This window comes from Ranitomeya variabilis, chromosome 7 (genome assembly GCF_051348905.1).
Source record: "Ranitomeya variabilis isolate aRanVar5 chromosome 7, aRanVar5.hap1, whole genome shotgun sequence".
Lineage (NCBI taxonomy): Eukaryota > Metazoa > Chordata > Amphibia > Anura > Dendrobatidae > Ranitomeya > Ranitomeya variabilis.
In genome coordinates, this window is record NC_135238.1 from 60,852,191 (window position 1) to 60,878,102 (window position 25,912).

At 41.9% G+C, this 25,912-nt stretch overlaps 1 protein-coding gene across 1 annotated transcript in view; it reads right to left on the reverse strand.

Annotated features, from left to right (window-relative positions):
- LOC143786009 (phospholipase A2-like) overlaps positions 1-16,091 on the reverse strand; it is a 32,914-nt gene extending 16,823 nt beyond the window's left edge. The window contains exon 1 of the mRNA XM_077275177.1: positions 15,876-16,091. Coding sequence (XP_077131292.1) covers positions 15,876-15,915 — 40 coding nt within the window. The 5' untranslated portion in view covers positions 15,916-16,091. The remainder of the gene's footprint in view (positions 1-15,875) is intronic.
- Positions 16,092-25,912: the final 9,821 nt, after the last annotated feature.

Consider the following 25,912-nt stretch of genomic DNA (forward strand, 5'->3'; position numbering starts at 1 on the left):
CCCTGGGAGCCCTTTGGCTCAAGCTTCACCTGTCTGAAGCCATACCTGCTGCAGTGCCATGATTCCCAGTGGACCCCTTTAAGCAGCGTCGGTCACCCCTGACCGAATACCACAGGTGGCGTCACGAACATTCTTTTTTCAAAACAACCCCTTTAACCCCTTTCTGCCAGCTGACGGAATACTTCGTCAGCTGGCAGATCCCCTGCTTTAAGGTGGGCTCCGGCGCTGAGCCCACCTTAAAGCCGCGACATGTCAGCTGTTTTGTACAGCTGACATGTGCGCGCAATGAGCGCGAGTGGAATCGCGATCCGCCCGCGCCCATTAACTAGTTAAATGCCGCCGTCAAGCGCTGACAGCGGCATTTAACTAGCGCTCCCGGCCGCGCGGCCGGGAGTGCTCGCACTGCTGACCCCCGTCACATGATCGGGAGTCAGCAGTACATCGCCATAACAACCAGAGGTCTCCTTGAGACCTCTATGGTTGTTGATGGCCGAATGCTTTGAGCGCCACCCTGTGGTCGGCGCTCAAAGTACACGACCATTTCTGCTACATAGAGGTGATCTGTAGTTCACCTCGATGTAGCAGAGCCGATCGAGTTGTGCATGCTTCTAGCCTCCTATGGAGGCTATTGAAGCATGCCAAAATTAAGAAAAAAAAGTGTTTAAAAATATTAAAAAAATAAAAAAAATATAAAAGTTCAAATCACCCCCCTTTCGCCCCAATCAAAATAAAATAATTTAAAAAAAATCAAACCTACACATATTTGGTATCGCCGCGTTCAGAATCGCCCGATCTATCAATAAAAACAAAGGATTAACCTGACTGCTAAATGGCGTAGCGAGAAAAAAAATCAAAACGCCAAAATTACGTTTTTTGGTCGCCGCGACATTGCATTAAAATGTAATAACGGGCGATCAAAAGAACGTATCTACACCAAAATGGTATCATTAAAAACGCCAGCTCGGCACGCAAAAAATAAGCCTTCACCTGACCCCAGATCATGAAAATTGGAGGTGCTATGGGTATCGGAAAATCGCGCAATTTTTTTTTTTTTTTTTTTAGCAAACTTTGGAATTTTTTTTCACCACTTAGACAAAAAATTACCTAGACATGTTAGGTGTCTATGAACTCGTAATGACCTGGAGAATCATAATGGCAGGTCAGTTTTAGCATTTTTTGAACCTAGCAAAATAGCCAATCAAAAAACAAGTGTGAGATTGCACTTTTTTGGCAATTTCATCACATTTGGAATTTTTTTTCCCGTTTTCTGTTAAACGGCATGGTAAAACCAATGGTATCATTCAAAAGTACATCTCGTCCCGCAAAAAATAAGCCCTCACATGGCCATATTGACGGAAAAATAAAAAAGTTATGGCTCTGGGAAGGAGGGGAGCGAAAAACGAAAACGAAAAAACGGAAAAAGCTCCGGGGGTGAAGGGGTTAAAGACTTTCCCTTTAACTTGGACGCCCAGGGCCACAGACCGGGTCACTGCCATCGTGACTACCCCTTTAATGACCACTGGACCCAGTACCGAGTATCCCCTAGGCCCTAGTGGGCGCTCTATAAGCACCTTGCAGTAAATAAAAAGCAATAGTGCATGAAAACAATATAGGGTACTTAGTTAACATAATTTGTATTAAAAAAATGCAAAAGCCATCCGGCCTCGTCACAGTGAGCCTAGTTGATATGGTCCTAACTCTAATATTAAAAACCTTACCGTTTTTCAAGCGATATGCATGTGGATAAGGGCTGAGAAGGACTGAGCCCAGCTAGTAGAGACCAATTAGGGTTTATGCTTCTGGGTTTTGTTTTTTTTCTGTTCAGTGGCCAGTGTGAACGTGTGCTTATATGCTGCATGCACACCAGTTTGTATACCAGTTAATTTCTTTAGGTTTTGTAGTGGTACTGTAGGATGTCGCCCATTCAACAGATTTCCCTTATCGGAATAATATAAAGCTCTTTACTTTCCAAGAAAAGTGTTGGGCAAGAGGTGCTTTTCCTCTTTACAGTTACGTTTTTGGTCAGTTTTCTGGTCACTATTCTGTCTCACGTGAGATAAATGAATACTATCTTTTCATAGAGATGTTGGGAATCTGGGGGTTTTCAGAATCGCACAATGGATATTTGATCACATATTCTTAACTTCTCATACAAGTTCCTTATTCCCTGAGTAGTTGTATTGTTAGTTTTGCAGTAAGGCAATGTTACACTTGAATGAGTCATTTCATTTGTATTAAGAAAAGATAAATCAACCTTTAAAATGAGCTTATTACATGTACAGTGCCAGCACATTTGGATTTTTTTCAGGCTTCCACTTCATAGGGATTAATAGGCAAGTCCAGTAAATGGTTGTTACAAACTTACTTGCCCTCGGCTTTTGCACCACTTACCGGTTGCACCAACTTACTGTTGTCAGGCGCCTCTGCTCTGGTTCCTGTCAGAGGTGTTGAGTTGGTGCCATACAAAAGGCACTCAATCAGCTTCCAGGCTTGACTGCTCACAGCGATGCAAGGTTCTCCTATCCTGTTGGGCAGCATTGGTGCCGTTCATGGTCATCCAGTACTAGTACTCATAGTACTAACAGGGGGAATTATGATCCTGCTGACTAATCAGTCACTACAGTTGGTCATCGAATGCGTCCACTGGTCAACGTGCGCCCTAGGTTTTCTTTTTAAACCCTTCACTAGGCCATTGACAGTTATTGTGGATTGACGTCTGCTATTTGACCCTACTTGTTCCTGTTTATTCTGCCTATTTAACCCCTGAATGACCTATACCTTGAATTTAGCAACTGGACTGTGTGACCTTTCACTTTGGCTATTCTTTAGGATTTTGTCCTGGTTTCTCTGGTTCTCATTTGGCTTCTTCGTGGACACAACTCAGGAGCCCAAGCGGATGTGTTCCTGGGATCCGCTAAGCTAAGAGGCTTGAGCAAAGTCTATTTCTGGTCTCCAATTTTGGGTTCACAGAACATTTTTGATAGTAATCAAACAATTAGGTGGCAAAAACTTAGAAATATTTTTTATAAGACTGTTAAACACGCAATTTAATCAAAAAGGTAAAATCATTTTGAGAGACCTGTTGTCTAAAATGTACTAGTGAAAGGATAGGAGTTAATTTACACAGAGTAATAAAATTAGTATAGATGCTTACTGAGGAGTAAGATTTAAACGGGTTGTCCAGGACTTTAACATTGATGGCCTATCCTTAAAAGGGATGTTGATTTGAATAGGTGGCTGATGTGCAGTATCTGGCTGCAGCCACTACACAGTTGACGGAGCTGTGCAGCTCCACAACTGAGAAGTTTCGGCTGCCACTGACACCGGTAAGAGCTAATTTACAGAGATGTCGTGTGTTGCACACTTACCGATCAGACATTGATGACCTATCATAAGGATAGGTTATCAGTGTTAAAGTCCCGGTCAGCCCCTTTAATACATTAGATTGCAAATTTTAGGTTATTAAAGCAAACTGAACTATTTAGTTGTTCTCCTTCAGGTCCTCTACTTACGACTTCCAATTCTACCCAAATGTATAAAATAAAGGTCAGAATAAATGAGAAAAGGTAATATGAGACAAGGCATATAGTAATTGCATATCCGACTTAATCCTGACACACAATGGGGTTACTATCTTTTCTGAAACCATAGATATTCCACAACGGTAGAAAACGTAGTTGGCCCATGACATCAATACAAATGTCACGTATCAGTGCTTTCTATTTTGCATTTTTTTGTACAATAATAAAGTTTATTATAAAAAGTTGTACTGCGGCATGTAAAAGTTTGGGCATCCCTGGTCAACATTACTGTTACTGTGAAAAGTTAAGCAAGTTGAAGATGAAATGATCTCTAAAAGGCCTAAAGTTAGAGATGACAGATTTCCTTTGTATTTTAGGCAAAAAAATTTTTTTTTAATTTTTTACATTTTAAAAATTACAAAAAGGAAAATCGACTGATGCTAAAGTTTGGGCACCCTGCCTGGTTAGTACCTAGTAGCACCCCCTTTTGAAAGTATCACAGCTTGTAAACTCTTTTTGTAGCCAAGAGACTTTCAATTCTGGTTAGATGGATTTTCATCCATTCTTCCTTAGAAAATTTTCTTCCAGTTCTGTGAGATTCCTGGGTCGTCTTGCATGGGCGGCTATTTTGAGATCTAGCCACAGATATTCAATGATGTTCAGATCAGGGGACTGTGAGGGTCATTATAAAACCTTCAGCTTGCGTCTTTTGAGGTAGATTATTGTGGATTTCTAAGTGGGTTTAGGATCATTATCCATTTGTAGGAGCCATCCTCTTTTCAACTTCAGCTTTTTTTTTTAACAGATGGTGCTATGTTGGCATCAAGAATTTGTTGAAATATTTTTGAATCCATTCTTCCCTCTACCCGTGAAATGTTCCGTGTGCCATTGGCTGCAACACAACCCCAAAGAATGATTGATCCACGTCCATGCTTAATGGTTGTCAAGATGTTCTTTTTCCTGAAATTCTGTGCCATTTTTTCTCCACACATACCATTAATCATTTTGGCCAAAGAGTTCTATTATCACCTCATCGGTCCACAAGACTTGTTTTCAAAATGCATCAGGCTTGTTTAGATGTTCTTTTGCATACTTCTGAAGCTGAATTTTATGGTGAGGATGCAGGAGAGGTTTTCTATTGATGACTAGAGATGGGAGAACCCTAACGGTAAAGTTCCCCTCTATTCTTGATAATCAGCTTTGCTGACAGCTGAGGGTTGCAGCCCCCAGCTTTGAGTTTTGCCTGGCTGGTTATCAAAATACAGGGGAACCCACGCTGTTTTTTGTTTTAATTATTTACTTACAGCTCGGGCACAGGCTGATGAATACTCCCGTCAGCCGCTCCTGCACTCACTGTTATTAATGTCACCAGGTGTAGGATGATGGGAGCAGTAGTCCCATCAGCTGATACTAGTGACCAGAGGTGAACTTTATACCTCTGATTACAGCTGCGCGTTCATGCTACCTTTTGACAGCATGGGAACTGCGGCTCTCTGACCGGCGGAGATGATTTCACCGCTGATCAGAAGTGGTGTTTGTCTTGCTGTCATGCACATGACAGCATGGGAAATACTGGATGTTCGGGCCCTCCATTCAAGTGAATGGGGTCCAGGTTCGAGTCCGGGTAATGTTTTGGTACCCGAACCTTTTGTAACTGTTCGGCCGGCCCAGAATATCCAGGTGTCTGCCCATCTCTATTGATGACTCTTCCTTGAAGGCCATATTTGTTCAGGTGTCTCTGAACAGTTGAACAATGTACCACAAATCCAGAGTCTGTTAAATATTTCTGAAGGTCTTTTGCAGTCAAGCAGGGGTTCTGATTTGCCTCTGTAGCAATCCTATGACCAGTTTTTCACTGAAATTTTGCTTAGTCTTCCAGACCTTATGTTGACCTCCACTGCTTCTGTTAACTGCCATTTCTTAATTACATTTTGAACTGAGGAAAGGGCAACTTGAAAACGCTTTGCAATCTTCTTATAGTCTTCTCCTGCTTTGTCGGCCTCCACCTTTTTCATTTTCAGCATGCTAGGCAGCTACTTAGAAGACCCCATGGCTGCTGCTTTTTTGGCACAAGGTTAGAGGAGGCTGGGTTTTCATAAAGTTGGGAAATGTGCATCACCTGGCCTTTCCTAACGATGATAGTGAAAAAGCCATAACCCTAACAGGCTAATTAAGATCTGAAACCTTGGTCAAAAGTTATCTGAGCACTCAAATCTCCGAGGGTTTCCAAACTTTTGCAACTTCCCATTTTCCAAAGACATACTGATAGGGAATTTAGATTGTGAGCCCCATCGGGGACATCGATGATAATGTGTGCAAAGCGCTGCGGAATATGTTAGCGCTATATAAAAATAAAGATTATTATTATTATTTTCCTTTTTGTAATTTTTAAAAATTACTTTATATATTTTTTTTTTGCCTAAGGTACAAAGGAAATGTGTCATCTTTAACTTTAGGTCGTTTAGAGATCATTTAATCCTCAACTTGCTTAACTGTTCACAATAACAGTGATTTTGAATAGGGGTGCCTGAACTTTTACATGCCACTGTAAATCCTTATATGAATTATTCCATGACAATAGCGTAGCTGGTGGATTAAAAAGGTCACCTAGGTGTGTAGACTTACTACAGCCAAACTCATAATATGTGTTTTTCTAGTGCACTCATAAATGGGTAAAAGTAGGGTGGAAATACCAGGTGAATGGTGCTTCCATAGTAGCAAATGTAACGGGTGAAAATAGGACCAAAAATAAAATAATTTATTAAAAACACAGCCTTGTATCCAGCCTTCCTCAAGTGTTGGACACCCGAGTTAGGCTAGATACAGCCGAAAAACATTGTGTTTTAATAAATGATTTTATTTTGGTGCCATTTTCATCTGTTTCATTCACTAGCACGGAGGCGTCATTAACATGGTATCTCCACACTAACCAGAAATTGATGGAACGTCCTTGGGGGAGTTTCTTACAGCACACTAAGTTGGCTGCTCCTATTGGATTTTGCTTATGTGTTCTTGGAGTTGTGAACAACTTCATGAGATGAGAAAATCACATATCATTGTTTTAACATTTTTAATCATACAACACTCAAAGTGCTATTTTTCTCTCCTTCATCCGTCAAGGGAACTCCACTATTGGTAAATTGGTAAAAGTGTATTTTGTGGCATTACACATTGTGTGACTGTATTGAGAACTGGCATTAAAGGGACACTGGATGGCTATATTATTTTGGAACATTATTTATCTAATTATTTTAATAGGCAGATGTGGGCTGTAGCCACCCTCTTATCAGACTGTTGTTATTATGTTAGACATGTTGCATCTATGATTTTCCATTGATCTTTTGTACTTATGTTTCTATATGTCATTATTGTATTTTATTACCAGGCTACAGCTCTGACATTGAAAGATGACCTATTAGACTTATTTGTATCCAGTCCTCACAAGGACTTATGCTCAGTGCACTTGTCTATTTTTTAATTGTCTGATCATAACCAACAATGCATTTTCTATTTGTGCCTGTTGGGAATCTGGAGTCAAGCTAATGCTGCAGCAGTTTAGGCGTTAACGCCTGTTGTCCACAAGACTGAAGGAGGCTGGTCACCCAGTGTGTAAGAGACACAATGATTTAGCGGCTGGCTTCCCTTTATTCGATGTCAGTAGCAGAGGGCCTGTGTAGTCAGCAGGAGCCATGTTGCTTAGTATTGGGAGCAGATGGAAACATTTTGAACTGTGTTGCACCAGGTTGTAGAGGGTATATTACCTTTGTGATTGTCCCGGAATAGATGACTGACCCCCATAAAAAGACCACCATGATAATTACTGTCTGTCTGAGAGGAGTTAGCAGATAGGGAAAGAAATACATGCTGCCTGAAGTAGCTGTAACAGCCAAAGTCCAGGAGAGCAGAGCTAAGAAAGAGTGGAAATGTGGCCACCTAAAGTAGCTGTGACAGACAAAAACCAAGTAGGATGTACTGTATCCCAAGGGAGAACCGTACTGCGAGTGAGGAGAATGCCACTGCTGGGATGAGAACATGAGGTGCAATATACAATCAAGGAGGGGACAATTGGTTGTGTAAGTTGGCACCATGAGGCTGAGGCTTGGAATGAGTGTCAGGAGAAGACTTCCTGGTTGTGCAAGTGGGCACTGTGAGGGCATGGAGGTCAAAGACGAAGGTCAAAGACAGAGTATCTGTTTTGGAGGGCAGACAAAAAACATACTGTGAGTGTGGGTCGCTCCGGCACTAAAGGTGAGTGACTGCCTGTGTACTAACCAGTGGAGACGTGTGATCAGGCATATCAGGAAAGGTGCATAGAGAACAGACTCTACATGTTTGGAAAAGTTCTGCTCTTGGGCAATATTAAAAGTGCAATTGCCTCCATATTGAATAACTGGGGGGAAAATAAAGCCACGCTGAACTGTTCCTATAGTTTGTTTTATTTCTTTGGAGCCATTGTATGCTCGTTACACACTTCTGAGATTCAATAACATTCTGCAAGCCCTGTTACACAATGCCAGAGGTGTACATGCCATAGAGGAGGTCATGCGGCTGCTAGAAGGACCCTTGCTCTGGTTAATCCCCTGAAAATTTGTGTTGTTTGGCAAGACCCTATCCAGGAATCACCTCTCCATGGGAACATCATTGACAAGGTCTTGGAAAAAATGCGAAGAGGAAATGAAATACCAGGGCCTTTGGACCAGCTTAGCAAAACTGGTGCTAAAATGTGGGTCCAGCTGCCTATTTTTTCTCCATTTTCCTGTAGTTTTACATAGGGATAATCTAGATATGGGACCTTGGACGTTTCTAGCTCACAACACTAGTGTAATGTACCTGCAGCTAGAAAGGTCCCATAAGGTAGTTTTGCCAAACATCTTGTTGAAAGCTTTAGTATAAAGAGTTAGGGCAGCACGTGGCTGCATCTTTAATGGTAGTTTGATTTAGACAATTGCTTCCGCTTTAGTCCACAAGAGACCTCAAGCGGAAATCAGTTATAAATTATCAAAAAAAAAAAAAAAGGATGGTGTTATTGTAGTCTCTTCCATAACAAACCTCCACATCCCTTTCTGTAATGAATGGTATACCAGTCATGTTTTCCGGTGTGGTTTCCTAATGTGCTGTGAGCTCTGGCAGCAACTTTGTGCTAAATTGGCAGTGCCCACATCCCACCTGCTAGGGAATTTAACTCTAAGTGCACCTACCATGTTTGTATATGATAAAAGATAAAGTGCATTTAGCATTTTTTTTAAATAACTTTTAACATAAGAAAAAGTTTTGCACATAAGATACTAATTTGTAAAGTACAATGTGGTTGTAATGTGGCTCTGTCAGTGGTCACCCGGCAGTTCTAAAATTACCACCAAGGACAAGCTCAGCGCAAGCCACTTTGCTTTCCAGATCCCAGAGGTTACCCTGACCTCAAACCTTTAACCTTTGTACAGGGTTCTGGACTTAAAAAAAGGGTCCCTGGGCTGAGGCCAAGGAATAAGCTGTTGTACGGTGGTTCAGGCTGGCAGGAGTGGTCAGGTAGTCCGTTCAGAACCAAGAGGGGAGGAAAAGGTGCAAACTCAAAAGATGCAAGAATAGTCATAAAGCAAGACAAGGTCAAAAACAGGACCAATGATACTACACAGGAGCTGAAAAGATAGGACTAGACCAGAGGTGCAAAAAGACAGATATGGCAGTGTCCAGCAGTAATGTGGAAGCTTAAATAGGGTGTGGTGCTCCCTAATTTGCTGAAACAGGAAGCAGATAACTCCAGCTGGAAAGTGCACTCACACACACACATACTTTCAGACTATACGTCATTGCAGGTCCCTGTCATTTATCAATGTCAAAATGCTACATTTTATTTTGCAAAAGTGGAACACAGGGTGACCATGATCAGAGAAAATAGTGATTTGCAAATTTTCTATAAAACAGCACTACTTTTTTGTATGGAATAAGAATGGAGCTTCAATGCCAGATACAAAACATAGACAGAAACAGATCCCTTGTTATAATACTAGACTGTGTCGTGTTCAATTTTTCCAGGTATACAGAAAAAAAAGAGTAGCTGACCATGACATTTTTTTTTTCTCCATCATTTATTTCAATATGTCTAATGCATACATTTTTAATGAATTTGGTTGGAAAGAAAAAAAGGTTTACTTCTCTGGACACAATCGAACCTCAGGACAGAGGGGCAAAAAATCCAGGAAGGTAGTCCCATCTAAATCAGTAAAACAAGCTTAACCCCTTAGTGACAGAGCCAATTTGGTACTTAATGACCGAGCCAATTTTAACAATTCTGACCACTGTCACTTTATGAGGTTATAACTCTGGAACGCTTTAACGGATCCCGCTGATTCTGAGATTATATTTTCGTGACATATTGTGCTTCATATTAGTGGTAACATTTCTTCGATATTACTTGCGATTATTTATGAAAAAAATGGAAATATGGCGAAAATTTTTAAAATTTTGCAATTTTCAAACTTTGTATTTTTATGCCCTTAAATCAGAGAGATATGTCACACAAAATAGTTAATAAATAACATTTCCCACATGTCTACTTTACATCAGCACAATTTTGGAAACAAATTTTTTTTTTGTTAGGGAGTTATAAGGGTTAAAAGTTGACCAGCAATTTCTCACTTTTACAACACCATTTTTTATAGGGACCACATCACATTTGAAGTCATTTTGAGGGGTCTATATGATAGAAAATAACCAAGTGTGACACCGTTCTAAAAACTGCACCCCTCAAGGTGCTCAAAACCACATTCAAGAAGTTTATTAACCCTTTATGTGCTTCACAGGAACTGAAACAATGTGGAAGGCAAAAATGAACATTTAACTTTTTTTGCAAACATTTTATTTCAGAACCATATTTTTTTATTTTCACAAGTGTAAAAACAGAAATTTAACCATACATTTTGTTGTGCAATTTCTCCTGAATACGCCGATACCCCATATGTGGGGGTAAACCACTGTTTGGGCACACCGCAGAGCTTGGAAGAGAAGGAGCATCGTTTCACTTTTTCAATGTAGAATTGGCTGGAATTGAGATTGGATGCCATGTCATGTTTAGAGAGCCCCTGATGTGCCTAAACAGTGGAAACGCTCCACAAGTGACACCAAGTTGGAAACTAGACCCCTTAAGGAACTTAACTAGATGTGTGGTGAGCACTTTGAGACCCCCAAGTGCTTCACAGAAGTTTATAACGTAGAGCCGTGAAAATAAAAAATCGCATTTGTTTACACAAAAATGATCTTTTCGCCCATGAATTTTTATTTTCACAAGGGTAACAGGAGAAATTAGACCACAAAAGTTGTTGTGCAATTTCTCCTGAGTACGTTGATACCCCATATGTGGGGGTAAACCACTGTTTGGCGCACTGCAGAGCTTGGAAGAGAAGGAGTACCTTTTTACTTTTTCAATGTAGAATTGGCTGGTAATTGAGATCGCACGCCATGTCGCGTTTAGAGAGCCCCTGATGTGCCTAAACAGTGGAAACCCCCCACAAATGACACCATTTTGGAAACTAGACCCCTTAAGGAACTTATCTAGATGTGTGGTGAGAACTTTAAACCCCCAGGTGCTTCACGGAAGTTTATTACGTAGAGCTGTGAAAATAAAAAATCGCATTTTTTCTACAAAAATGATTTTTTTTGCCCCCAAATTTTTATTTTGACAAGGGTAACAGGAGAAATTAGACCACAAAAGTTGTTGTGCAATTTCTCCTGAGTACGTCGATACCCCATATGTGGGGGTAAACCACTGTTTGGGCGCACCGCAGAGCTTGGAAGAGAAGGAGTGCCGTTTTACTTTTTCAATGTAGAATTGGCTGGAATTGAGATCGGACACCATGTCGCGTTTGGAGAGCCCCTGATGTGCCTAAACAGTAGAAACTCCCCACAAGTGACCCCATTTTGGAAACTAGACCCCTTAAGGAACTTATCTAGATGTGTGGTGAGCACTTTAAACCCCCAAGTGCTTCAAAGAAATTTATAACGTAGAGCCGTGAAAATAAAAAATCCTTTTTTTCCCCTCAAAAATGATTTTTTAGAATGCAATTTTTTATTTTCTCAAGGGTAACAGGAGACATTGGACCCCAAAATCTGTTGGCCAGTTTGTCCTGAGTACGCTGATACCCCATATGTGGGGGGGGGGGCACTGTTTGGGCACCCATCAGGGCTCGGAAGGGAAGGAGCGCCGCTTGGAATGCAGACTTTGATGGGATGGTCTGCGGGTGTCATGTTGCATTTGCAGAGCTCCTGATGTACCTAAACAGTAGAAACCCCCCACAAGTGACCCCATTTTGGAAACTAGACCCCCCAAAGAGCTTATCTAGATGTGTGGTGAGAACTATTAACCCCCATCTGCTTCACAAAAGTTTATAATGTAGAGCCATGAAAATAAAAAAATCATATTTTTTCCACAAAAATGATCTTTTCACCCCCAAATTTTTACTTTCACAAGGGTAACAGGAGAAATTGGCCCCCAAAATTTATTGTGCAATTTATGCTGAGTAGGCTGATACCCCATATCTGGGGGATAAACCACTGTTTGGGCGCATGGCAGAGCTTGGAAGGGAAGGAGCGACGTTTTGGAAGGCCGACTTTGATAGAATGGTCTGCGGGCGTTATATTGCATTTGACCTCATTTTGGAAACTAGACCCCCCAAGGAACTTATCTAGATGTGTTGTGAGAACTTTGAATGCCCAAGTGCTTCACAGAAGTTTATAATGCAGAGTCATGAAAATTAAAAAAAAATATTTTTCCACAAACAAATTTTTTTTAGCCCCCAAATTTTTATTTTCACAAGGGTAACAAGAGAAATTGGACCCCAAAAGTTGTTGTCCAATTTATCCTGAGTACCCTGATACCCCATATGTGGGGGGGACCACTGTTTGGGCGCATGGCTGAGCTCGGAAGGGAAGGAGCACCGTTTTGGAATGCAGACTTTGATAGAATGGTCTGCGGGCGTTATGTTGCATTTGCAAAGCTCCCGATGTACCTAAACAGTAGAAACCCCCCACAAGTAACCCCATTTTGGAAACTAGACCCCACAAGGAACTTATCTAGATGTGTGGTGAGAACTTTGAATGCCCAAGTGCTTCACAGAAGTTTATAATGCAGAGTCGTGAAAATAAAAAATATTTTTTTTTCCACAAAAAAGATTTTTTAGCCCCAAAGTTTTTATTTTCACAAGGGTAACAGGAGAAATTGGACCCCAAAAGTTGTTGTCCAATTTATCCCGAGTACGCTGATGCCCCATATGTGGGGGTAAACCACTGTTTGGGCGCACGGCAGAGTTCAGAAGGGAGGGAGCACCATTTGACTTTTTGAGAGCAAAATTGGCTGTGGCGTTTAGAGACCCCCTGATGTACCTAAACAGTGGAAACCCCCCAATTTTAACTCCAACCCTAACCCCAACACACCCCTAACCCTAATCCCAACCCGATCCATAATCTTAATCACAACCCTAACACCCAAAACACCCCTAATCCCAAAGCTAACCATAACCCTAATCAAAACCCTAAACCCAACACACCCCTAATCCTAATCTCAACCCTAACCTCAAAACTTAACCCTACTCCCAATACACCCCTATCCCTAATCCCAACCCTAGCCTTATCCCTAATCCCAAACCTAACCCTAATCCCAAATGTAACCCTAATGCCAACCCTAATCCAAACCCTAATCCAAACCCTAATCCCAACTGTAACCCTAACTTTAGCCCCAACCCTAGCCCTAACCCTAACTTTAGCCCAAACCCTAACTTTAGCCCTAAACCTAGCCCCAACCCTAACCCTAACTTTAGCCCCAACCCTAACCCTAGCCCTAACCCTAGCTCTAACCCTAAGGCGATCACATCGGAGGACAGAGAAATTAAATGGCAAATCGCGTTGTTTTTTTTGTTGCGACCGCCGGTAAACGGTTAATTACCGGCGATCGCAACTCGGGGGTCGGTAAAAACCCCCCGAATCATGTTCTCTGGGGTCTCGGCTACCCTCGGCTACCGAGAAAATCCGACTCTGGGGGGCGCTATTCACTTTTTTCACAGCGCCGTTATTTAACGGCGCTGTGGTTTAAGTACCCTTAGCGGCCGCCGTTAAAAGGCGTATCGGCGGTCGTTAAGGGGTTAAAAAAATAAAATAAAATAAAAAAAATTATATATATATATATATATATATATATATATATATATATATATATATATATATATATATATATATATATATATATATATATATACACTCACCGGCCACTTTATTAGGTACACCATGCTAGTAACGGGTTGGACCCCCTTTTGCCTTCAGAACTGCCTCAATTCTTCGTGGCATAGATTCAACAAGGTGCTGGAAGCATTCCTCAGAGATTTTGGTCCATATTGACATGATGGCATCACACAGTTGCCGCAGATTTGTCGGCTGCACATCCCAAAGATGCTCCATACAAGGCAGGATGGATCCATGCTTTCATGTTGTTTACGCCAAATTCTGACCCTACCATCCGAATGTCGCAGCAGAAATCGAGACTCATCAGACCAAGCAACGTTTTTCCAATCTTCTACTGTCCAATTTCGATGAGCTTGTACAAATTGTAGCCTCAGTTTCCTGTTCTTAGCTGAAAGGAGTGGTACCCGGTGTGGTCTTCTGCTGCTGTAGCCCATCTGCCTCAAAGTTCGACGCACTGTGCGTTCAGAGATGCTCTTAGGCCTACCTTGGTTGTAACGGGTGGCGATTTGAGTCACTGTTGCCTTTCTATCAGCTCGAACCAGTCTGCCCATTCTCCTCTGACCTCTGGCATCAACAAGGCATTTCCGCCCACAGAACTGCCGCTCACTGGATTTTTTTTCTTTTTCGGACCATTCTCTGTAAACCCTAGAGATGGTTGTGCGTGAAAATCCCAGTAGATCAGCAGTTTCTGAAATACTCAGACCAGCCCTTCTGGCACCAACAACCATGCCACGTTCAAAGGCACTCAAATCACCTTTCTTCCCCATACTGATGCTCGGTTTGAACTGCAGGAGATTGTCTTGACCATGTCTACATGCCTAAATGCACTGAGTTGCCGCCATGTGATTGGCTGATTAGAAATTAAGTGTTAACAAGAAGTTGGACAGGTGTACCTAATAAAGTGGCCAGTGAGTGTGTATATATATATATATATATATATATATATATATATATATATATATATATAGATACATAGAAGTACATAAGTCGAAGATTTATATTTGTGTGCACAGACGGACAGAAGAAACCTGATTTTTGCACTTACTCATTGCTTTCTATTTGTGAAAAAATGCTGCAAAAACACTGAAAGAAGTGACATGCTGCAGTTTTCCAAATCAGTCAGGAAGAAAACAATGTGATACATGAGATTTCGGAAGTCTCATAGCTTTTGCTGGTACTGTAAAACGCAGCTTAAGGCTATGTTCATACGTTGCGTTGTTGCTGCAAATTTTCAGTTGCCTTTTACAGTACCTACAAAACCTATGACATTTCAGAAATCTCAAGCACTGGTCTATTTTCCTGACTGATTTGAAAAACTGCTGCGTTTTTACAAACTGCAGCATGTCACTTTCTGCATTTTGTCACCAAAAAATGAGTAAGTGCAAAAACAGCAGCAAAAAAATGCTGGTATCAGTTTTTGATGCAAAGTCCTTCTTTTTTTTTTGTGGCCACTAAACTTTATGAACATGCACAAGAGACATAAAAAATGCAGCAATAAAAACACACACACACACACAAAAAAAACACAACAAAACCTGTTTTTTTGTAAGGAGCTTCTTTTCTTTTAGGTTTTGCCTATGGAAAAAAAAAGGCACCAAAAATATAATGTGTGAACATAGCCTAAAATTTGCATGTAAAAAAATCAGCAACAAAAAAAAAACAGCAAAAACGCAACGTCTGAACATTGCCTAACATTTGGCTCTGGAATGGGGCCGGCTAGGTGCAAAACATTGGCATATAGTAGTCTATTTGTAGAACAAGCACCGATTGCTGTATATGTACAGTATATAATGGAAATGATCTGTAGCGATATGACTACAGGTGAATCACATCCAAACCTTCAATCAAATAAATCCCTATATGGAAAAAAAAATCCCTGCTTCATCCTAAAATCACAACTCAAGGACACAATTGTAGCATGATTGCTGTTTCTAATTAAACATTATATAATTAAATAAAGAAATAATAAAACTGTAATAAGTTGGGTGAGGAGTCGGCATGACTGATTGTCAGTCCTAAAGCAATTTTCCTGTAGAGATTTAAAACAATGTAAATATCTCAACTTATAAAGAACAATAGAGACCCATCACGTGAGCCTAGCCTAAATATGTAAGAAAAAAGTCTACTCACAGCTACACAGGAAAAGCACAAGGAAGATTTCAAGTTCCATGGATGAAGCTCCAGCCTGATGCTCCTCTGAAGTTCCTCTTGGAGGTTCCCCTATGTATATGAGCTCTTTATTCCTGGATTTCTTTATAAATGTGCTGTGATAACCCCTTAGTTCCCTCTACATCTTATTACAGGTTTCCTCAGACACAGGCTGCCTCAGTCTCCTCCTCTGTGTCCTGGCTGTTGGCACTCCTGGCAGGTGGCCCAGGAATTTGCTGGGTTCAAGCTAAAACATGGAAAGTTCTGCTAAAAGTTCTCAGCCTATGTATGTAATATAAGTCCATGGGGAGCTTTATCAATACTGATCATTGGCGCACAGGGGCCCAAGAGATAAGGGGGCCACTACCACTTCCAAATGGTGGGATTGTGCATTATGATGAGCTGTTGCACTACAAAGGGCCTATATTACTGTTCTCATCTAGGGGCCCTTTTCTGTCTGTCTCCACTGGTGATAGTCATGTAGTGTATACAGTTAGGTCCATATATATTTGGACAGAGACATTTTTCTAATTTTGGTTATAGACATTACCACAATGAATTTTAAACAAAACAATTCAGATGCAGTTGAAGTTCAGACGTTCAGATTTCATTTGAGGGTATCCACATTAAAATTGGATGAACGGTTTAGGAGTTTCAGCTTCTTAACATGTGCCACCCTGTTTTTAAAGGGACCAAAAGTAATTGGACAGATTCAATAATTTTTAATAAAATGTTCATTTTTAGTACTTGGTTGAAAACCCTTTGTTGGCAATGACTGCCTGAAGTCTTGAACTCATGAACATCACCAGACGCTGTGTTTCCTCCTTTTTGATGCTCTGCCAGGCCTTCACTGCGGTGGTTTTCAGTTGTTGTTTGTTTGTGGGCCTTTCTGTCTGAAGTTTAGTCTTTAACAAGTGAAATGCATGCTCAATTGGGTTGAGATCAGGTGACTGACTTGGCCATTCAAGAATATTCCACTTCTTTGCTTTAATAAACTCCTGGGTTGCTTTGGCTTTATGATTGGGTCATTGTCCATCTGTAGTATGAAACGACGACCAATCAGTTTGGCTGCATTTGGCTGGGTCTGAGCACACAGTATGGCGGCTCTGAAAACCTCAGAATTCATTTGGCTGCTTCTGTCCTGTGTCACATCATCAATAAACACTAGTGACCCAGTGCCACTGGCAGCCATGCATGCCCAAGCCATTACACTGCCTCCGCCGTGGTTTACAGATGATGTGGTATGCTTTGGGTCATGAGCTGTACCACGCCTTTGCCATGCTTTTCTCTTTCCATCATTCTGGTAGAGGTTGATCTTGGTTTCATTTGTCCAAAGAATGTTCTTCCAGAACTGTTCTGGCTTTTTTAGATGTTTTTTAGCAAAGTCCAGTCTAGCCTCTTCATTCTTGATGCTTCTGAGTGGCTTGCACCGTGCAGTGAACCCTCTGTATTTACTTTCATGCAGTCTCCTCTTTATGGTAGATTTGGATATTGATGCGCCGACCTCCTGGAGAGTGTTGGTCACTTGGTTGGCTGTTGTGAAGGGGTTTCTCTTCACCATGGAGATTATTCTGCGATCATCCACCACTGTTGTCTTCCGTGGGCGCCCAGGTCTTCTTGCATTGATGAGTTCACCAGTGCTTTCTTTCTCAGGATGTACCAAACTGTAGATTTTGCCACTCCTAACATTATAGCAATTTCTCGGATGGGTTTTTTCTGTTTTCGCAGCTTAACCCCTTAAGTCCCGAGGGTGGTTTGCACGTTAATGACCGGGCCAATTTTTACAATTCTGACCACTGTCCCTTTATGAGGTTATAACTCTGGAACGCTTCAAAGGATCTTGGCGATTCTGACACTGTTTTCTCGTGACATATTGTACTTCATGATAGTGGTAACATTTCTTCGATATAACTTGCGTTTATGTGTGAAAAAAACGAATATTTGGTGAAAATTTTCCAAATTTGAATTTTTATGCCCTTAAATCACAGACATATGTCACGCAAAATACTTAATAAGTAACATTTCCCACATGTCTACTTTACATCAGCACAATATTGGAACCAAAAATTTTTTTTTGTGACGGAGTTATAAGGGTTAAATTTGACCAGCAATTTCTCATTTTTACAACACCATTTTTTTTAAGGGACCACATCTCATTTGAAGTCATTTTGAGGGGTCTATAGGATAGAAAATACCCAAGTGTGACACCATTCTAAAAACTGCACCCCTCAAGGTACTCAAAACCACTTTCAAGAAGTTTATTAACCCTTCAGGTGTTTCACAGGAATTTTTGGAATGTTTAAATAAAAATAAACATTTAACTTTTTTTCACACAAAATTTATTTCAGCTCCAATTTGTTTTATTTTACCAAGGGTAACAGGAGAAAAAAGACCCCAAAATTTGTTGTCCAATTTGTCCTGAGTATGCTGATACCCCATATGTGGGGGTAAACCACTGTTTGGGCGCATGGCAAAGCTCGGAAGGAAAGGAGCGCCATTTGACTTTTCAATGCAAAATTGACTGGAATTGAGATGGGACGCCATGTTGCATTTGGAGAGCCCCTGATGTGCCTAAACATTGAAACCCCCCACAAGTGACACTATTTTGGAAAGTAGACCCCCTAAGGATCTTATCTAGATGTGTGGTGAGCACTTTGACCCAACAAGTGCTTCACAGAAGTTTATAATGCAGAGCCGTAAAAATAAAAAATCATTTTTTCACAAAAATGATCTTTTCGCCCCCAATTTTTTATTTTCCCAAGGGTAAGAGAAGAAATTGGACCCCAAAAATTGTTGTGCAATTTGTCCTGAGTATGCTGATACCCCATATGTGGGTGTAAACCATTGTTTGGGTGCAGGGCAGAGCTCGGAAGGGAAGGAGCGCCATTTGACTTTTCAATGCAAAATTGACTGGAATTGAGATGGGACGCCATGTTGCATTTGGAGAGCCCCTGATGTGCCTAAACATTGAAACCCCCCACAAGTGACACCATTTTGGAAAGTAGACCCCTTAAGGAACTTATCTAGATGTGTGGTGAGCACTTTGACCCAACAAGTGCTTCACAGAAGTTTATAATGCAGAGCCGTAAAAATAAAAAATCATATTTTTTCACAAAAATGATCTTTTTGCCCCCATTTTTTTATTTCCCCAAGGGTAAGAGAAGAAATTAGACCACAAAAGTTGTTGTGCAATTTGTCCTGAGTACGACGATACCCCATATGTGGGGGTAAACCACTGTTTGGGCGCATAGCAGAGCTCGGAAGGGAAGGAGCGCTATTTTACTTTTCAATGCAAAATTGACTGGAATTAAGATGGGATGCCATGTTGCGTTTGGAGAGGCCCTGATGTGCCTAAACATTAAAACCCCCCACAAGTGACACCATTTTGGAAAGTAGACCCCCTAAGGAACTTATCTAGATGTGTTTTGAGAGCTTTGAACCCCCAAGTGTTTCACTACAGTTTATAACGCAGAGCCGTGAAAATAAAAATTCTTTTTTTTTCACAAAAATGATTTTTAGCCCCCAGTTTTGTATTTTCACAAGGGTATCAGGATAAATTGGACCCCAAAAGTTGTTGTCCAATTTGTCTTGAGTACGCTGATACCCCATATGTGGGGGGGAACCACTGTTTGGGCGCATGACAGAGCTCGGAAGGGAAGGAGCACCATTTGGAATGCAGACTTAAATGGATTGGTCTGCAGGCGTCACGTTGCATTTGCAGAGCCCCTGATGTACCCAAACAGTACAAACCCCCCACAAGTGACCCCATATTGGAAACTAGACCCCCCAAGGAACTTATCTAGATGTGTTGTGAGAACTTTGAACCCCCAAGTGTTTCACTACAGTTTACAACGCAGAGCCGTGAAAATAAAAAATCTTTTTTTTCCCACAAAACTTATTTTTTGGCCCCCAGTTTTGTATTTTCCCAAGGGTAGCAGGAGAAATTGGACCCAAAAAGATATCTAATTTGTCCTGAGTACGCTGATACCCCATATGTTGGGGTAAACCCCTGTTTGGGCACACGGGAGAGCTCTGAAGGGAAGGAGCACTGTTTTCCTTTTTCAACGCAGAATGGGCTGGAATTCAGATCGGATGCCATGTCCCGTTTGGAGAGCCCCTGATGTGCCTAAACAGTGGAAACCCCCCAATTATAACTGAAACCCTAATCCAAACACACCCCTTACCCTAATCCCAACTGTAACCCTAACCACTCCTCTAACCCAGACACACCCAACCCTATTCCCAACCGTAAATGTAATCCAAACCCTAACCCTACCTTTAGCCCCAACCCTAACTGTAGCCCCAACCCTAGCACCAACCCTAGCAATAACACTAGCCCTATCACTAGCCGTAACACTAGCCCTAACCCTAGCCCTAGCCCCAACCCTAGCCCTAACCCTAGCCCCAACCCTAGCCCTAACCCTAGCCCTAACCCTAGCCCTAACCCTAGCCCTAACCCTAGCCCTAACCCTTGCCTTAACCCTAACCCTAGCCCTAACTCTAGTCCTAACTCTAGCCCTAACTCTAGCCCTAACCCTAATGGGAAAATGGAAATAAATACATTTTTTTTATTTTTCCCTAACTAAGGGGGTGATGAAGGGGGGTTTGATTTACTTTTATAGCGGGTTTTTTAGTGGATTTTTATGATTGGCAGCCGTCACACACTGAAAGACGCTTTTCATAGCAAAAAATATTTTTTGCGTTACCACATTTTGAGAGCTGTAATTTTTCCATATTTGAGTCCACATAGTCATGTGAGATCTTGTTTTTTGCGGGACGAGTTGACGTTTTTATTGGTAACATTTTCGGACATGTGACATTTTTTGATCGCTTTTTATTCCGATTTTTGTGAGGCAGAGTGATCAAAAACTAGCTATTCATGAATTTCTTTTGGGGGAGGTGTTTATACCGTTCCGCGTTTGGTAAAATTGATAAAGCAGTTTTATTCATCGGGTCAGTACGATTACAGCGATATCTCATTTATATCATTTTTTTATGTTTTGGCGCTTTTATACGATAAAAACTATTTTATAGAAAAAATAATTATTTTGGTATCGCTTTATTCTCAGGACTATAACTTTTTTATTTTTTTGCTTATGATGCTTTGTGGTGGCTCATATTTTGCGGGACAAGATGACGTTTTCAGCGGTACCATGGTTATTTATATCCGTCTTTTTGATCGCGTGTTATTCCACGTTTTGTTTGGCGGTATGATAATAAAGCGTTGTTTTTTGGCTCGTTTTTTTTTTTTTTTTCCTACGGTGTTCACTGAAGGGGTTAACTAGTGGGGCAGTTTTATAGGTTAGGTCGTTACGGACGCGGCGATACTAAATATGTGTACTTTTATTGTTTTTGTTTGTTTTTTTTAGATAAAGAAATGTATTTATGGGAATAATATTTTTTTTTTTCCTTTATTTAGGATTTTTTTTTTTACACATGGGGAATTTTTTTTTTTAACTTTTTTACTTTGTCCCAGGGGGGGACATCACAGATCGCCGATTTGACAGTGTGCACAGCACTCTCTCAAATCGGCGATCATACTTTCATCGGAGCAGGCTGCAGCTTTCATCTGCAGCCTGCTCCTGACCCGGAAGTCCTCCCTGCAGGACCCGGATGCAGCCCCGCGGCCATTTTGGATCCGGGCCCTGCAGGGAGAAGACGCTCGGTACAAAGTGAGTACATCACCTTGTACCGATCGTCTCAGGGAAGCCCGCAGGGAGCCCCCTCCCTGCGCAACGCTTCCCTGTACCGCCGGCACACTGCGATCATGTTTGATCGCGGTGTGCCGGGGGTTAATGTGCCGGGGGCGGTCCGTGACCGCTCCTGGCACATAGTGCCGGATGTCAGCTGCGATAGGCAGCTGACACCCGGCCGCGATCGGCCGCGCTCCCCCCGTGAGCGCGGCCGATCGCTATGACGTACTATCCCGTCGGTGGGAATTAAGGCCCACCCCACCTCGACGGGATAGTACGTCAGATGGGATTAAGGGGTTAAGGATGGCTTGTTTCAACTGCATGGAGAGCTTCTTTGACCACATGTTTACTTCACAGCAAAACCTTCCAAATGTAAGCAACACACCTCAAATCAACTCCAGGCCTTTTATCTGCTTAATTGAGAATGACATAACGAAGGGATTGCCCACACCTGTCCATGAAATATCCTTGGAGTCAATTGTCCAATTACTTTTGGTCCCTTTAAAATCAGGGTGGCACATGTTAAGGAGCTGAAACTCCTAAACCCTTCATCCAATTTTAATGTGGATATCCTCAAATGAAAGCTGAAAGTCTGAACTTCAACTGCATCTGAATTGTTTTGTTTAAAATTCATTGCGGTAATGCCTATATCCAAAATTAGAAAAATGTTGTCTCTGTCCAAATATATATGGACGTAACTGTATGTATTTAAATAGAAATGAAAATTTGTATCAAATATATAAAAATGCTGAACACGGCATAGTACATTTTGGGCATCTTAGACAATATTTCTCCACTCAACATGACTGTGATGTAGAAGGGTTAATATTTTTCTCACTTCTATATTTTGTTTAATATTAACTAGTCTCACATTATGTTTAAGATTTGTCCAGGTTTCATATTTGGTCTAATATTTTCTAGGAAACAGGGAAAACAAGAGAAACCAGAGAAAGGGAGAAACCTAGAAATAGTGCGATGCTGGAAATGTGGGGAGAATGGACAATACTCCAGATGCTGAAAACTTATAAAAACAAGCAAACTGATTTTCCACCCCTCTTGCTCTAGGAAGTTGGCAACCCAGTGAAAGTTGCACCTTGTTTTCATTCCTTAGGACCTGACCCCACCTTGAGTACGACCATAGCAATGTTATGGTCGTACTCAACATAACATACTCAACATAACATTGTTATGGTCTTTGTTAATGACCATAACAATGGAGAAGAGGCAGAATTTTTGATTGACAGTGGGGCAGCCTGTACTGTAGTGTACAGAGACTTGACAACGTCAGACACGATTACTAACAATATTGTGACGTGAGTGGAGGTCTAGAGACTTTAGTTCTCCTGACCAAGTGGATGAAACTAAAATTACTGGATAGCCAAGCTATGCTTGAAAAACTTGTTGCTAGTGAAAATGCTGCTGTGAATTTAATGGGGACAGATATGTTGAGTGCTATCCAGGCCACCGTATAATACAATTTTGAGGACATTACAGCCACAAGTCCACTCTCAAATAAACATTTATGCGAACTTGCAGGAATGTTATATATGGCAAAAGTTGTGAGAACATCTGATGCAAGATTGTTTGAGAATATTGAAATGCATCAGGTGCCAGATACCGTATGGTCAAAAGAAAAAACTGATGTGAGACGGCTTCCCATCCCCGTCAGTCATGATTAAATTGAAATAGGGAGCAACCCCTCCATGTTTAAAACAATATCTATGTCGGTCCCTGGTTGCCACTGTGGAAGCTGTCCGCAGGTTGTGAGGTCATTTGCAGCTGGTGCATGACTTTCCACGTGTGTCAGTGTGTGCAGTCGCAGCCTGGTGCCCTGAGCCTCAGTTCCTACACTGATTGTGCTGTAATGGTTTCTGTGTGTGCTAAGGGCGTGCACGGCCACACCTCCCCTGCTTTTATCAGGGTTAGGGTGTGTACTTGAAATGCTGTCCCCAGCCAATTGCTGAGGGGCAGCTCCTATATAAAGTTCCCCTGCCCTATGGGTGGGGCCTGTGCTACTCACAAAGCTCCTGAACTTTGCTATGTGTGTTTGTGTTCCTGCACCTCTCCTGTCTATGTTTTGGTACCAAAGTCCTTGCCTTGATTCCTGTGTTCTGTTCTGTCGCCTGTCCTGGAGGCGGTGTATCCAGGCCTGAATCTTTGATCCTGTACCTGAACCTGCCTGAACTGTGTCTGCTGTGATTATGTTCCTGGAATCCTTCTGCATCTGGAGCCTCACACCCAGTGACTTTGAGTCTCTTGTAACCGGAGTTTCTGCTGAGTATCTACTCTGTGCTCTGGATACCATGCGGTGTTAGCTCCTGGCAGACCCAGCAATCCTGTGGTTCTAGCACCATACCGCTTGACTTCCTTCCTAGGTCCGATGCACGGAGCCTGATGACCACAGTCAGGAACCTGATGACCGCTGTCTGGAGCTTGGAGCCTGATGACTGTGGTGGTGTCTGTAGGTCATGTCGGATGTCCGGAACCAAATGACTCTTGTCTGTCTGCCGGTGACCCTGTGTCCTGATGACCTCGTGTACCCTGATGTTCTGCCTATGTGTGCCTCGGTGATCCGCTAGTGCCTTGGGGTCCACTGGGTGGTACCCTTCTGGGAGGTGTGGAATCAGGAGCCTGACATCATTATGTTTCATTTATATACTGTGTGTCTTTACTTTAGTAAACTTTACTTTCTCTATACCTGAGAAGTTGTGCGATGTAATCAAGTCCTATGTGTCTCTTTCCTTGTCCACATGCTCAGCTGCCACAGAACCCCGGTCTCTGCCCTCCCCTAGTTTGGGTAGGCCCGGGTACCCCTCTGTGGTATAAAGGGTCCGTATTGCATCCCCGGGGGATGCACACCCTCGTGGTCGGTCGGCGTGGGGGCATCTATGGGCTGGGCCGCACCAGCGGCTGCAGCTGACCGTGACAGCGACATTTCTGGCACATAGCCTCGCTCTTCCAACTCGCCCTGTAGTGGTGGCAAGTGGGGTGATAGTTGGGGGGGGTTGATGGCACCTTTGTATTGTCAGGTAACATCAAGCCCCGAGGTTAGTAATTTAGAGGCGTCAATAACACTAAGCCCATAGTCACACTGTATGAAAACACACCCACCCAGAATAAAGTCCTTTAATTAAAAGAATGACACAGACTCCTTTAATAAATCTTAATTAAACCATACTTACGACTTGTCCATTCCACCAATGCCCATTCCACTGACGCCCTTGTCATCTGCAAAAGAATTAAAAATACAAAACAATATTCCTCACCTTTCCGCAGATACGCTGCTAATCCATTTGTCCCACAACGGGTCTAGCTCTGCTACATCTAGATGGCAGGCTGCATGGTTGTATGAGGCGACCATACAGCCTGTCATCCAGCAGAGACAGTGAGCAGCTTGTGTTCAGTGTCTCCCAGTGAACTCCTATTCCCCATCTGAGTGCACTGCGCTAATGAGAAAGTTCTCTCGCTCGAGGTGCCGTCAATCAGGTCCTGGGAGTTCACAGCCAATGAACTCACTTTCCCGATGTGACATCAGCGCGAGCGCTGGGAAATTATATTTTTTACAGCTAAGATTTTATGTGTGTAAAATATACTATTATATATATAAATATATATATATTTTTATTGGGGGTGTGAAATGGGGCATATTACACTTTTTTCATATTTTTAAACTTTGTTTTTCACTTTGTACTGTATTTGTTACTCCTCTTCGAGGACTTGAACATATGATCATCCAATCGTTTGTGCTATATACAACAATACCACAGTACTGCAATGTATAGCAAAATTTACAATCTGCTATTACCACCAGCCATGGGCTGTCTGTCTCAGGAGAACCATCATACAGGCACAGAGGTCTTCAGCGGACCCCCAGCTGTCATGGTAACCCAGCGGAGCCTTGCGATCACATCATGGGTGCTGCTCTATTTAAGGACATACCCACCTGCCAGCACGCAATAAATGTTGCTGTCAGAGATTGACAGCAGCATTTAACAGACGCAAGCAGAGCTCCGCTCCACCTGCAGCTGTTACAGGCAGATGATGACTGAATAACACAGCCATCATCTGCCAGGACAGATGTGGCTGTTTATAGTCTTCACCAATGGGGTGTTGCTGACTTGTGCATGACGACTTATCTGCACCAATTATGTACCATCTGCCCTTACATGACCAAGTTTATATATTTTTTATCTTGGAAAGCCTCTTGAATACATACACTAATAATATAATAATATCTTATATATTAAAAGGTTTAATTGAACCCAAACAATGGATATCACATTGTCCATTCTCTGTATTCTCCATGATTGTCACATCCCATACAGT